General features: G+C 40.3%; 1 protein-coding gene across 1 annotated transcript in view; it reads right to left on the reverse strand.

Annotated features, from left to right (window-relative positions):
* Positions 1-7,935: 7,935 nt before the first annotated feature.
* Positions 7,936-12,448, reverse strand: part of LOC121195621 (NMDA receptor synaptonuclear signaling and neuronal migration factor) — a 34,552-nt gene continuing 30,039 nt past the window's right edge. The window contains 3 exon segments of the mRNA XM_041059203.1: positions 7,936-8,033; positions 8,753-8,828; positions 12,069-12,171. Coding sequence (XP_040915137.1) covers positions 7,936-8,033; positions 8,753-8,828; positions 12,069-12,171 — 277 coding nt within the window.

Here is a 12,448-nt window from a genome sequence, read left to right on the forward strand (position 1 = left end):
TTGAGGTTTTTGTTGCCACCATGATCTACACTAATTGGCAGCCTTAAGATTATATCCATGTACTGACCGTATATATACTGCTGCTTATCACGACATAGCATTTCATAGAAAGACTCTGTCTGCTCTAAGCCATGATTTTGTGATTTAAACATGTTTAAATGATCAGCTTCATAAGGAATGTGTTTAATAGTGCCACTACATGTCAGGTGGACTGCTCCATTTATCTATAGTTATGCATGTAATATAATCCCCACACTTTGCTCTTTGTTGGTGAATGGCTATACAGATGGCTGGAGATGGCAGCTGGTGTTATAGTTTAGGGGGAATTTTATTATCGTCCCTCTTGGTACATCAGCTTTATGGACATGATGAGGAACAGTAAAATAAATGCACGCTTTATTTTTTTTTAGACTGGCAGTCCACAAGTCTTTACCAGCCCGGATGTCATGAATGTCTGGTCAAAATTTCATACCAATTCATCCAATAGTTGAGAAATTTCTGCCTTGACTAAAATGGTGGACTAGCAGACCAACAGATGGTCACAGACGCTGACCCACTTGTCAAAGCAATTAAGCAAAATTGTCAGCTGTGTCAAAAGCTGCAGTGCAAGATAATTATGGAGCCCCAAATTGTTGAATATTAAACACCTCAAGCCAACGTTATGAAATTAATAATAATATTAGTAAATCTTATATTGTAACTGAAACTAATACATTCCTAAAAAATGTAGGAACTTATTAAAAAGCTGTTTCATTATAGTGAAATGTCATTTCATCATTATTATTAACAGAATCTTTTTTTTCCATCACAGTTTTCTTTGTTATTTATTTATTTTCCCTCAACTACTCTATCTGACTAAACAGGAAAATGGTGAGGTCAGTAAGGAAAGCAAGAGAGGAACAAACATCTGAAGTGAGGCAAGTACAGAAGCATCCGAGGCACAGTTTGTAATTTTCACAATTCACAAACATAAAAATCTGGTAAAGACACTTTGAGTGTAGAAAATTCACTGAGGCAGCAGAGTTTTTTCAGTGTGAACTCGAGGACAGACATAGTCTGTTCTTCTGTCCTGCTTTACACAGAGACAGTTAAATGAACTAAAGCAGACAGTAACCCTTTTGGCATCAGTTATTTAAACCAAATGGGAATATTTCTCTTTGATCTACAGTAATTTGCGTGTTTTACTGACAACAGAAATAATTGTACATTTATTTTATTTAATAAATACTTATTGACAACATGAGATAAAAGAGGCTTTTGGAGTGATGTTTTTCACATGCAACCTCCTCAGGTTCATTCCTCAAGTTGTCATACATCTACAGCGCTCTGATAGAGATCACATAACAACAAACTGAAAAGACATGAAGACACTTTTATTATGTAGCACAATTCATCACATAGAATGTATTTTACATTAAGATGGATACAACAAGAACATGTGAGATATTACACTGGATGAGACCAGATTGTTGATTGTTGAGTCAATTTGACTTTGATAAAGCCCTGAGGAAGAACAGACACTACCATGAAGAGGAGGATTCAGACGCAGAAAGGTTTAGATCAGGGGTGTCAAACCTGTCCACAAAGGGCCGGTGTGGCTGCAGGTTTTTGTTCCAACCAATGAAGAGCACACAGTTTGACCAATCAACTGTCTGAAGACTGAGATCAGTTGATTAAATGAGTCAAGTCTGGTGTGCTGCTGCTTGGTTGGAACAAAAACCTGCAGCCACACCGGCCCTTTGTGGACAGGTTTGACACCCCTGGTTTAGATCCTGAGAGTAAAGAGGAGATGCTAACAAGATAGGTTGCTGTTGAAGAGGTGTTTCAGAAAATGGTCGAAGAAAAATATTCACCCAGCTGCAGTGGAACGTTTGGATGAAGCTGACTAGACATCTAGGCACATTCAAGATTCAAGAGTACTTCTCTGGAAGCAGACCTGAGGTCCACTTCACTCGAGTTGGCAGGATGGTGTTGAGGAGACTGAGGCTAATAAGCTAAGATTGCAGCTTCTTCAGCAATATTTTCTCAATAGTATCAGTGTATTCACATGGAAATTCAATTCAGTGAAACCACATTAGAAACACACAAGGACAGATTATATCAGATCTGATAGAAAAGCCGTGAAAGCTTTATTACAAGCCGTCTTAGTCTTTTTTTTTTCCCTTTTCTCTCTCGCCCTCTCTGAACTCCACTCCCACCCTCATGTGGACACCAGCTGCAGCAGCTGGCCAGGTAAGACATCACCCCTTGAGACCTTGTCATGACCTCATGCTGTTTTGTGGCAGACAGGTTTAACTTTTTTTGCTAGGTGACTCTGCATTGTTTTGCCTGAGCCCTCTGTGTTGGCACCCCAGCTGTGCTGCAGAACTTGTGTCATTCAAGGAGGCAGTTTTTTTTTTTATTTTAGGGCTACTGTTGGCTTAATGGTCCAAAGTCTAGCATTCAACAGAGGCTACCACAGTAGGTGACAAATTCTGCTGACAAATCTACAAGATTTATGCGACTCAGTCATGTCAACATGGGCCACAATCTCAAAGGGATGTTTCCAACATCTTGTGGAATTCATGCCACAAAAAACTGAGACTGTTTTGAGAGCAAAGGGAGGAACTACTCAGTATTAGTATGGTGTAAAGGCCTTGGTGGGTGGGTATCTATTTAATATTCAGCTCTTTAAGGCTAACAGTGGTACACAATACTACATAACTATATAATTTTTTATATTTTCATACCTACTCCAAACAGGTTAGCGCAGATACAAATACCAATTTTTATGTCTCTGCAAAAACAGACATCTAAGTATCAGATGTGTCCCATAGTACCGTCTTCATCGATGTTGTACCAGGCACAGCCTCTTCATGCACTCTGTAGTTTGTAGCCTCAGGGCATACTATGCAGAGATGCTTTCCGACCTTGAAAGACTGTGGAGCTTAAGATAAGAGCGTCTTTCCTCCTACTGTGGGACGCTTGCTTCCATAAGCTGCCTGTGTTAGTATAAAGTTTCTATCTTGTCTTTTTACATATGTTTACGCATTTTCACTTGTCTGTCTAACAGTCTATGTTTGTGTCACGTACAACAGAGAGTTGAAAGGGAAATGTGTGAAAGGTGGTGTTGGCATGGGGAAGTAAGTGGACTTGAAGCCTCTGTCCACTCAGCACAGACTGTAAATCGCGCTAAATGGATTGAAGTTGGATATTAAAACCTGAGATGTGTGCAAACTCCATTTTACACATCAAACTGGGTGTTAATTCCCTATTTTATTTCAAATGGAGGAAAGAAAAACAGGTGGAGGTGGAGAAGCAGTTCATAGGCAAGATGTAGAGTACATTAAAGACAAGTGCATAGAGATTAGGGATCAAGGCATTTCTGGCACAGGAAGATAAGGCACCTTAAAAACTACTTTTTGAGTGTCAGAACTGCCTTATTTGCATTTTTGCATGCTAAGTTCCACCCGAGACAAAATAACTCAAAACGTGTTGTTTTCGTCTGCGCGTCTCTCCTTCTGTCTCTTTGCGCTTCTAGTTCATTTCTGGCACCAAGGCTGAATTGAGAGTTTTATTCTGAATAGAAAGAAATCTGTGTTGAACCACCTTGTTAATACACAATAGACTGTTCCTCTCCTCTTCATTTCAAACTAGCCTCTTCTATCCACCTTTCTCCGTTCCACTAAGGTTTTGCATGAATCAGTCTACAGTACAGAAAACCACTTGGCAGAGGTAGGAGTGTAAACCAGCTTGTCATGCTTTCATTTTGAGCAGAATCCTTAACACACATATACATCCAGTCAGATTATCCTGTATAGCCCTGCTGTGGCAATGGCATCTTCTGTGACGTTAACATAAAATTAACTGTTTTTATGATATTTTAAATTGAACTGGAGCAGTTTGATCACAGTGTTAAGAAGTTCTCTAAAACTTAAAGTTGGGATTATAGCGCAGAACCTTGTGCATGACGCATCCTCAGTGGAAATGTAGCCATATGTGAGCAGTTGTCTAGTTTTGTCAAGTTGTTACAGCCAAGATGACTTCACAGCTCTCGTGTTTGACATGAGGAAGGATCCTGTGGTGCAGAATCGTGTTCAGTTTCATCTCTAGTCATGTAATGTAGTACAGAGAGGTGATGATTTTTTCTCTGCCGTCTTATCAAACTGCAGTATCTTTGTCTGCATGGCTTTAAGGTTTTACATATATTTTCATAAAAAAAAATTTAAAGATTTCAGAGATCTTGCTGCTCATAGTTACTCTATTCATATTCCCAAAGCTGATAGGTTATGGAGGAAAAATCATTTCTAGAGGCAAACTACACCTTGCTTCTCTTTTTATTAGATTTTTCCCAATATGACAAATGAGCTGAAACAGCAAATAAAGCAACATACACTGTGACAGACAAAAGGACATGTTTGCATCTTTAATTAGATTTCCCGTGAAGAGAAAAAACAAGAAAGCTCTCTCAAACTCCTGAGTCAGAGTGCTCTTCACATCAGTCATTTCAGCCCAGTAAATTCAAACAAAACATTAATTACCAGTAATTTCTGTTTAGACTGCATATGAGATCTTCCTCTACGTGTTCTGTGGCACAAGATGTACTGTTTTCATTCCAAAGAAGAACTTCCTGAATTGACAGAATCCACCCAGTCGCTGCTTTGCTTTAAACTGACCAGTGATCTGAAAATTATGCCAGGAAAAAAAAAAATTCCATTAAACCCAGCAGCTGTTCAGGGCAACATCTTTGAGAATTTGGCAGCTTAATGCTTCTGCTGGAATTAAAATGGCTCAGTGACATGACGGGTTGTGTAACTGTTGAATTTTAAATCTGTAGTGAAAACATGTAATGCGTGACTCAGGCTGAGAGAGCACTTGTCTGTGCCAGACAAACTGTGGACCAGCACTGCAATGTCAGAGAGAGGGCAAACGCAAATGAAAACCAGAGTTCTGCTTGCAGAGGGGCAGAGAACACTCCAGTGAGATTGGTTGACTTTAACACAAAAAGAAATCTGCACTTAATGCTCAAAGGATTAACACTTCCACACAAATAATGACAAATGGAAAAGTATTTACCATACACAGACAGAGAATACCTTAGACTAGACTGTGTGTGTGTGTTTGAATATGTTTGTGTGTGTCCATGTTAGGGCTGGGACCACTCGACCAGAGAGAAATCTGTCAAAAAACTAACATCATTTTCACTGTAAGTCTATAAACTTCTTCTGCACTGACCACTTATGCAAACACTAATTGATTAGTAATAAAAGTGATTCTGTACGACATTCAGGAGCTGTTGTCATTTCGGGAACGCACAGTTCCAGTCGATGTCCACTGCTGTGATTGTCTGAACAGTAAGCTGACTGAGCGATGTCTTCTTGGAATGCTGCCTCATTCAGAAAACGACGCCTCAAATGTGGCGGCATTTTGAGAGGAAGAAGCCGCAGGATAACAATTACAGTGTTTACGACATTTGTGTTTAATGCAACCGCATGAATGGAAAATTCTGTTTTCAGGTAACGCCAGTGACTTTTTTTAAGATCATTTGAAAGGATGGTTCCATGACTAATCCTCTCATCAAGTAAATGCTTGTGCATTAGTTGGTATTTCTGGCACAAACAAAAAACTACAGGCACATAAAAAGTGGAACATTGGCACTCTAAACGCACAAAACCCCCACAATTCTCAAGTATCAGTTAACCATTTTATTTCTTGGGCTGAGATAAATAAGCCTTCATCAGGGGCTTTTGCTGAAATGTGTCAGCTTATCACAGAGTGGGACTGATGCAGGTGGGACTCATGCAACAGTTTTTGTGACTTGCAACCAACAACCTAACAAGCATGAGACTTTACCCAGTGATTAGTGCGCAAAAGAACGCAGCATTTGAACTTCTCTTTTCTTCACACATTTACTTCTGTCGCTTAATATGTGTGCACCCGAGTGCAACACCAGGAATGTTTTTGACCTTAAGCGTGTCCTGTTTTACAAGTTTATACAATAAAATGTCCTGCCCCTCCCTATAATGGCAGCCTTTCCATTCCACCCACAGCAGTGGCCATTTGGACCAAGTTTTAACAGTTGTACCTTTCGAAGGAACAAAATGTTATACAACCTAGTTGAAGCCTACGGAATCCTTTCAAAATAAAGTGGTAAACTGAGGGCAGATTTTCTGTGCTTTGAGTGCCTCTAACCATTTTTAGGTGTTACTGTGACTTTAGCAGAGCACACACTTCGCTCAGTGGATGCGCGTCTGAAAAACTGGGAAGCAATTTGACAACTCAAATACTGTTTTCAGTAAAACGATAAAATTGGATAATGTTAATTTTGTCACGACGATTTTGTCCCAGCCCTAGTGTTTTATTAGTGTCTGTGTGCCTGTGTGTGAGCACTTGCACATTGTCTCAGATTGCTGTCCAGCTCAGCCACCGCTCTCCACATTTGACAGTCCTTAATGTGTTTGAGAAAGCTCAGGTCACTGGGCTCATGCGACGGTCTCAGACACAGACACACACTCAGCACATATTTCTGGCCTTTTTTAACCAACTGACACCTGGCAGGGACAGCAGATGGCCGTTAACAGCTTAAACTTCTGGCAGATCTGTTTAATTCAGAGAGCTCCGGTCCTTTGACTGGATCACAGCCCAGTGAAGTGAGAGGTGGCAGAAGCTCGTTTGGCTGCCATTAAGAGAAACCAAGAGTGTTTGGCAGAAGTGAGAGCAGCCGGCGCTGTTGACAGGGGCCGGCTAAGTGGCCTGAACCTTCTGCAAAAGAGCAGGAGGGATCAACAGGGCAACTCCTACGCTGCAGGGGTAGGAGCACTTGGATGGCTGTTACATCCCTCTTGACATCATGAATCATACTAGACTGTCTACGTGTGTGTGATAGAAAGATAATTGTGGGGATGCAGGTGATAATTTGTTTTTTTGCTTTAACGGAGGAACAGAAAATACACACAACATATCTGCATTTTTTTTTTTTTTACATGGAAAACACACGCTCACACACACACGCTCACACACACACACACACACACACACACACACACACACACACACACACACACACACACACACACACACAAAATCTGCACATTGTACTTCTTTTTTCTTTTTAACCAAAACATAAAGCTCAACTCTTCAAACTGAAGATGCGTTTCTAGAGAGAGAATACATTCATTCCAAGCGATGGCAATGAAGATTACAATATTTTGATAGAATACAGTAGACAAACAGATTAATTACTTCATGGCTAAAACCTGAGTTATTCCAAAGTATTTTCATATGAAACTGCACAACAATGCACATCAAAAATAAATAATGCATCATTATTCTCATCTAGAGTATTATTTGCATGACTAAAGCTATGCTAATATATTCATGTGATATATACACACATCGGCATATGGATTATTAATGTATATGTATTTCTCTGGGATCTGAGATTATCTGAGAGGTCCAGTCAAAACACAGAACCATATTATGACAGAATGATTTTCAGCGATTTTTTTTTTTTTTTTTTTTTTTTTCTGAAGCACTTCGGCCTCAAAAAGTATGTCCTTGCAACAGAGGTGTGACTAACATGGTATTTCTTTTTTGTACACATTTGAATTTTTGATTCTGGTTTTTTGCTTTCAAACTCAAGAGGCGGAGAGAGCTGACGCCGGTAGTCCAGTTGTCTCTGCTTTTCCCTATTTTTTTCTTATTTGTAGTGTTTTGGCCCTTTTTATTAGTCTGTGACTCTTACTCTGGAAATAAAGAACAGAGCCAAAGCATCATTTAGTTTGTCTTCAGCCTCCTGTCCAAGCCCTCTCCAGGATGAAAGCAGGTATGGCGGTTTTATATTGAGCTGATGGCTGGAGCACTACAGTTGAGCGATGTTCAGTCATTGGACCAGTTTGAACAGGTTCCTCGTGGCACTGGAGGGCTCTGCTTGCGCCCATTATCCTGGTGTTTTCGTCACAAAAAATCCTCATAGTCCAAGAGTTTGGAGTGCTGGCGTGTCTTCCAAAGTCGGTAGAGGCGGAAGTCGAAGTACATCTCAATCATCTCTTTGCCTTGATTGATAAATGAGACAGGAAACGTTTGAATTTAAGGAAGCAGAATCACTTTGCTATCCTGAAACAATATGAGGGCAGGATTTTCTGATTCCATTACTATACCAGCAAACAGTGTGAGGTTTTCTGATTATCATCAGATGCATACAGAACGCTGTCTGCAAGTGTGTGTGTGTGTGTGTGTGTGTATCTATTTAAATCCATCTATTTATGCTCTGTATTGTCCTTTTAAATGACTTTGGACCAATTCAATTCAGACAAGGCATAAAGTTTCAGTGTAAGAATAACAATGCTCTGTCTTTAGTAAATAGTATCTCTGCTTCTTTTGCAAGGGAATGCCCCGGATTAAATTATAGTTGAACTTAATTACATGTTTCCTTCAATTGGAAATTTCCTTAAATTCGACCCCATGGATGATTATGCACTTCCCCATCGTCATGGAGATGCAGTACTATAACTGGAGACTATAACTGGATAAGGAGAACAGAGAGGAAGTGAGTGAGAAGAGAATGAACATATTTGAAATGAGAAGAAAACCTAAATTGACACACTGTGAAAATAAATTAGATTTTTCAACAAGGGAACAGCTGTTTGAGTAAATCCTTCCTGCAGATGTTAATGCAGGACATATGGCATTTCTCTGCGTCATTTCATATACATGTGTCTGTGTCCTTGTTACCTCCATGTTTCAGTGTGTTTGCGTGTTTGTTCAGACCCACCCTGTGCAGACAGCTCCAGCGGTGACTCGAACTCGACAGAATAAGGCCTCATCAGATTCTTCAGTTTCTGGAACAGCTGTTGGGCCGAGATAAGAAAGCGTGCAACAATTAATCCCACTGCACGTGGGTATGCTTGCAGCACGGGAGTCTGCCTCTTCAGACATAAAAACATAGAAGCACGTACACACACACAAACGTAGACACATATACAAGAATGACAATGAATCCAGCTCATTACTGCACATTCTTCTTGTGCAGGTAACAGAGAGGAGCTTGGGATATTTTAGATTAAGCCAGTTGGAAGAAAAAAACTGATGTGTGAATCAACAGGAGGAAATAAAAATTAGTTGCAGCCCTAATGACATAAATCACTGTTAAATGTGAGCTGTACAGCAGTTTCAGGTTTTTCAGTTGTCTCGTCTGCAGCTCATCGCCTTCGCTGATGTGTTGCCGTGCACATTAAAAATTGAAGATCACTGATTTCTTGCTTGGATTTAGTCATGAGGGATCTCGATACCTCCCCGTCAGAGAAATCAAAGGCCAAATGCGCCTTTGTTTTTCCACTTTATGATGTTAAAATGGAGGTGGTAAAGAAAAAGCAGCTTTCATTCCTTGTGTTTGCGGTCCTTTTGAAAAAGATAAAAGAAGGTGGCTAGTTGCCAGATGTGGAGGAGAGGATGGTTTGGGAGACACAGGCAGCATGGCTTGTATGTTGTGCTCAGAGAGAGCTGCAGGCAAATAACAAATCTCAACTAATGTGTCGCATGTTGAGTAGTTTCTGTCCTGGGTGACTTCTTACAAGCTCTTAATGGCTGTTGTTGCCAAGACTGATTCAGATTTTGTGCTGACAAAACCAAAACAGATTAGAAGATCTCCGGATGAAAACAGGGTCACACTGCGTCTCTGACCAGCTCACCTGCTGTTCTCAATGCCCAGCCTTTGTTTCCATTCCTCCAGCTTCCAAACTGTGTTTTAAGGCAACTATTATATTGTTTATGTGCTGTACTCTTAAGTGCAGCCTTTAGTCTGCATTTCACTTGGCAGGTTTAACAGTGCTTTCCAGTAATCACAGAGCAGCACCAACATATTTTCTCTTTTGTCAGCCAGTTTATTTTTTTGCCTCATCACATATCAGTTCCATAACATTCATGTATATGGAAGTGCTCTAAAATCCCAAACTGTGAGAAGCAGCATGGTACATGCATTGCAATACAAATGGCTCAGAACATGATAATATTAAAGAGAGAATTAACATTACAAAATCAGCTTTTGTTGTGCTTAACAAGCCAGATCCCTTTGATATTCTCTGAGTGATTTTATTAATCATGCATAAACCATTATGATTTTACTTTTCAAACAGAGAGGGGGTGGTTTAATTTACCTCTCTGATGAAGTCAACCCACTCTAGCATGGCTGCAGGCTCACGTCAATATTTATAAGCTTAAATATAAACTTTATTATACTATATCAGGATTTACGTGCCCCCAAGCACAACTGCACGTATTCATATGCAGTATATGAACATACATCAGTGAGTGAGTGAGTGTATCTGTGTGAAGTTGTGACTTTAGACACTGTATGTATGGCTTGTTTTCAAACTCACGTTTAGAGAGGTTTAGGTCAACATGTGCTTCAGCATCTGAAATCATTGCTTATTAACTGAAGCCCTCTCTGTTAGTATTGTTTGTATGTTGTGTGCAGGTAGTCGTTTGGAGTGCAGCATTTGAGCTCACTGTTTAAAAATGGATGAAATGTGGAATTAAGCTCACTCCATTCAAAGTCTTGCTAAACAGAGGCAGGCTGCATGTGATGTGTGCTGTTCACGATGTGTTGTTTACTTGTTTGGTGGAGGTTACACCCTAGGTTAAAAGGCAAAATAAAGGGTGTCCACATACTTTTGGCCATCTAGTGTAGCTGCCAGTACAGAACAAGTTTGTACTGGGCCATAATGAAAAGCACAACAACAAGGTCAGTGCAGGTAACATTTCTATATCCTAAAAAAGTGTCTTGTGCACAGTCAGAAGCAAAATTCACTAATTGTATTTTCTGACTGTGCTGTCAGAAAATACAAGTAGACAGTAGACAAGTGTGAAAATATCATTTTGGGATCTTGGGACTAAGCCAAACACACCAGTTTTGTTGTTTTGGATCCACGTTCTCTTGAAACAACTGCATTTGTGTTTGTCTGTAGGGGTGGAGATATCACTGATGTGCAATCTGTTTTGCACACTGCCAGACTGTCCATCAGCCCTGGAGAGATCCACTTTTATATAACAAAGCATTTTGGCAGACGTGACTGGAACAGACAGCTAGGTCAGACAAACACTGCTGGCTATGGCGTGTGTCTTTGTGTGCATGTGCGGCTGCCAGCTTGTTTGTGTGCGTGTGTGTTTGTGGCTGTGTGTGTTATTATTTGTTCATGCCAGGTAGAGAGAGGTGCAGCATCACTCAGCATGTGTGCTCCTCAGCTATACGCAGCAAAATCGCACAGAGCGAGATAATAGTCACACAGGTGGAGTAAGAGAAACAAAGAAAGCCAGGAGGATAATGTGCTGATTACCAGACAAACAGAGATGGAAACAGACACTGAAGCGTAAATATGAAAGCAGAGGGCAGCAAATTGGCAAATGAGGACAAAGAGAGGCAGAGACAAAATTGGGCAAGAGTGAGCATGAGGAAGTGTTTACTCTAATGATAAAAGACAGGGAACCAAAACTATAAAATCATCAGCATTCAAAGTTGTTAAATCAATTTGTGTGGCATAAAAGCCCAGATTTTGAACATGTTATGAATTAAGGTGGGATTAAAAATCCTTTAACAGGACAAAATGGAAAAGACCTCAGGAAGACCAACGGGGGGGTACTGTCAGGTAGCAAGCTCAGCCACTACTATAACCGGATAACTATTTGTTACCACCGACTTCTGTCTCATAACTGTCTTTAAACCATCCATCAGTTTACGCTCCAACAGTCCAGGGTTAAATTAAAATGGACAGTGCCACAGCACACAAGATCAGCACTCTCAAGACAACTTGCTTTTGGTAAAGGGTATGACTTAACATGTCACAGTTCACCAAAGCTGAACTTTATGCAGAAGATTTGCAAGGACTTATCTTGCCCACACATTCAAATCCATTCATTTTAAATGTGACTGAGCCTTTATTATTTACAATGTTTAATGTGTAAAATGGCTTGAAATTATACTGTTGTTCGATTAGCTTTTATGGGGGTTTTTCAGTCCTGTTTGGTGAAAACCTACTAATATTATACTGGGAAACAGTGAGCCAAGGTTTTTTTGTGCGTGAGTGTCTGCATACCTTTTCTCCATTGGGGTTGCCAAGGACATAGCATCCCATTATGTGGATGAGGTTGGGTTCTGGGTTGACTTTACTCATGAAGCGACTGAGCCTCCTCCAGAATCTGAACAAAGACAAAGGCTACAGTTACATGAGCCAACTTTTTTCTTTGATTGACAGTTCCCATGAAATTAAGTACACAAGGGCAAAAAAAGATCCCCTGTCCTCTTTACATACATCCCAGCAAGCAATCAGAAAAAAACACATATCTCCAAATGTAACTTTCAGTCTGCGTCAAGCACTTGTCACTTTTTATTGGCGTACTGCTGCGCTTTTGCACTGAAGCAGCTGTTTTTATCAGAATATCTTGCTAGGAGAGTTATGGAACAGGAGGTGAACCT

Source organism: Toxotes jaculatrix, chromosome 16 (genome assembly GCF_017976425.1).
Source record: "Toxotes jaculatrix isolate fToxJac2 chromosome 16, fToxJac2.pri, whole genome shotgun sequence".
NCBI lineage: Eukaryota > Metazoa > Chordata > Actinopteri > Toxotidae > Toxotes > Toxotes jaculatrix.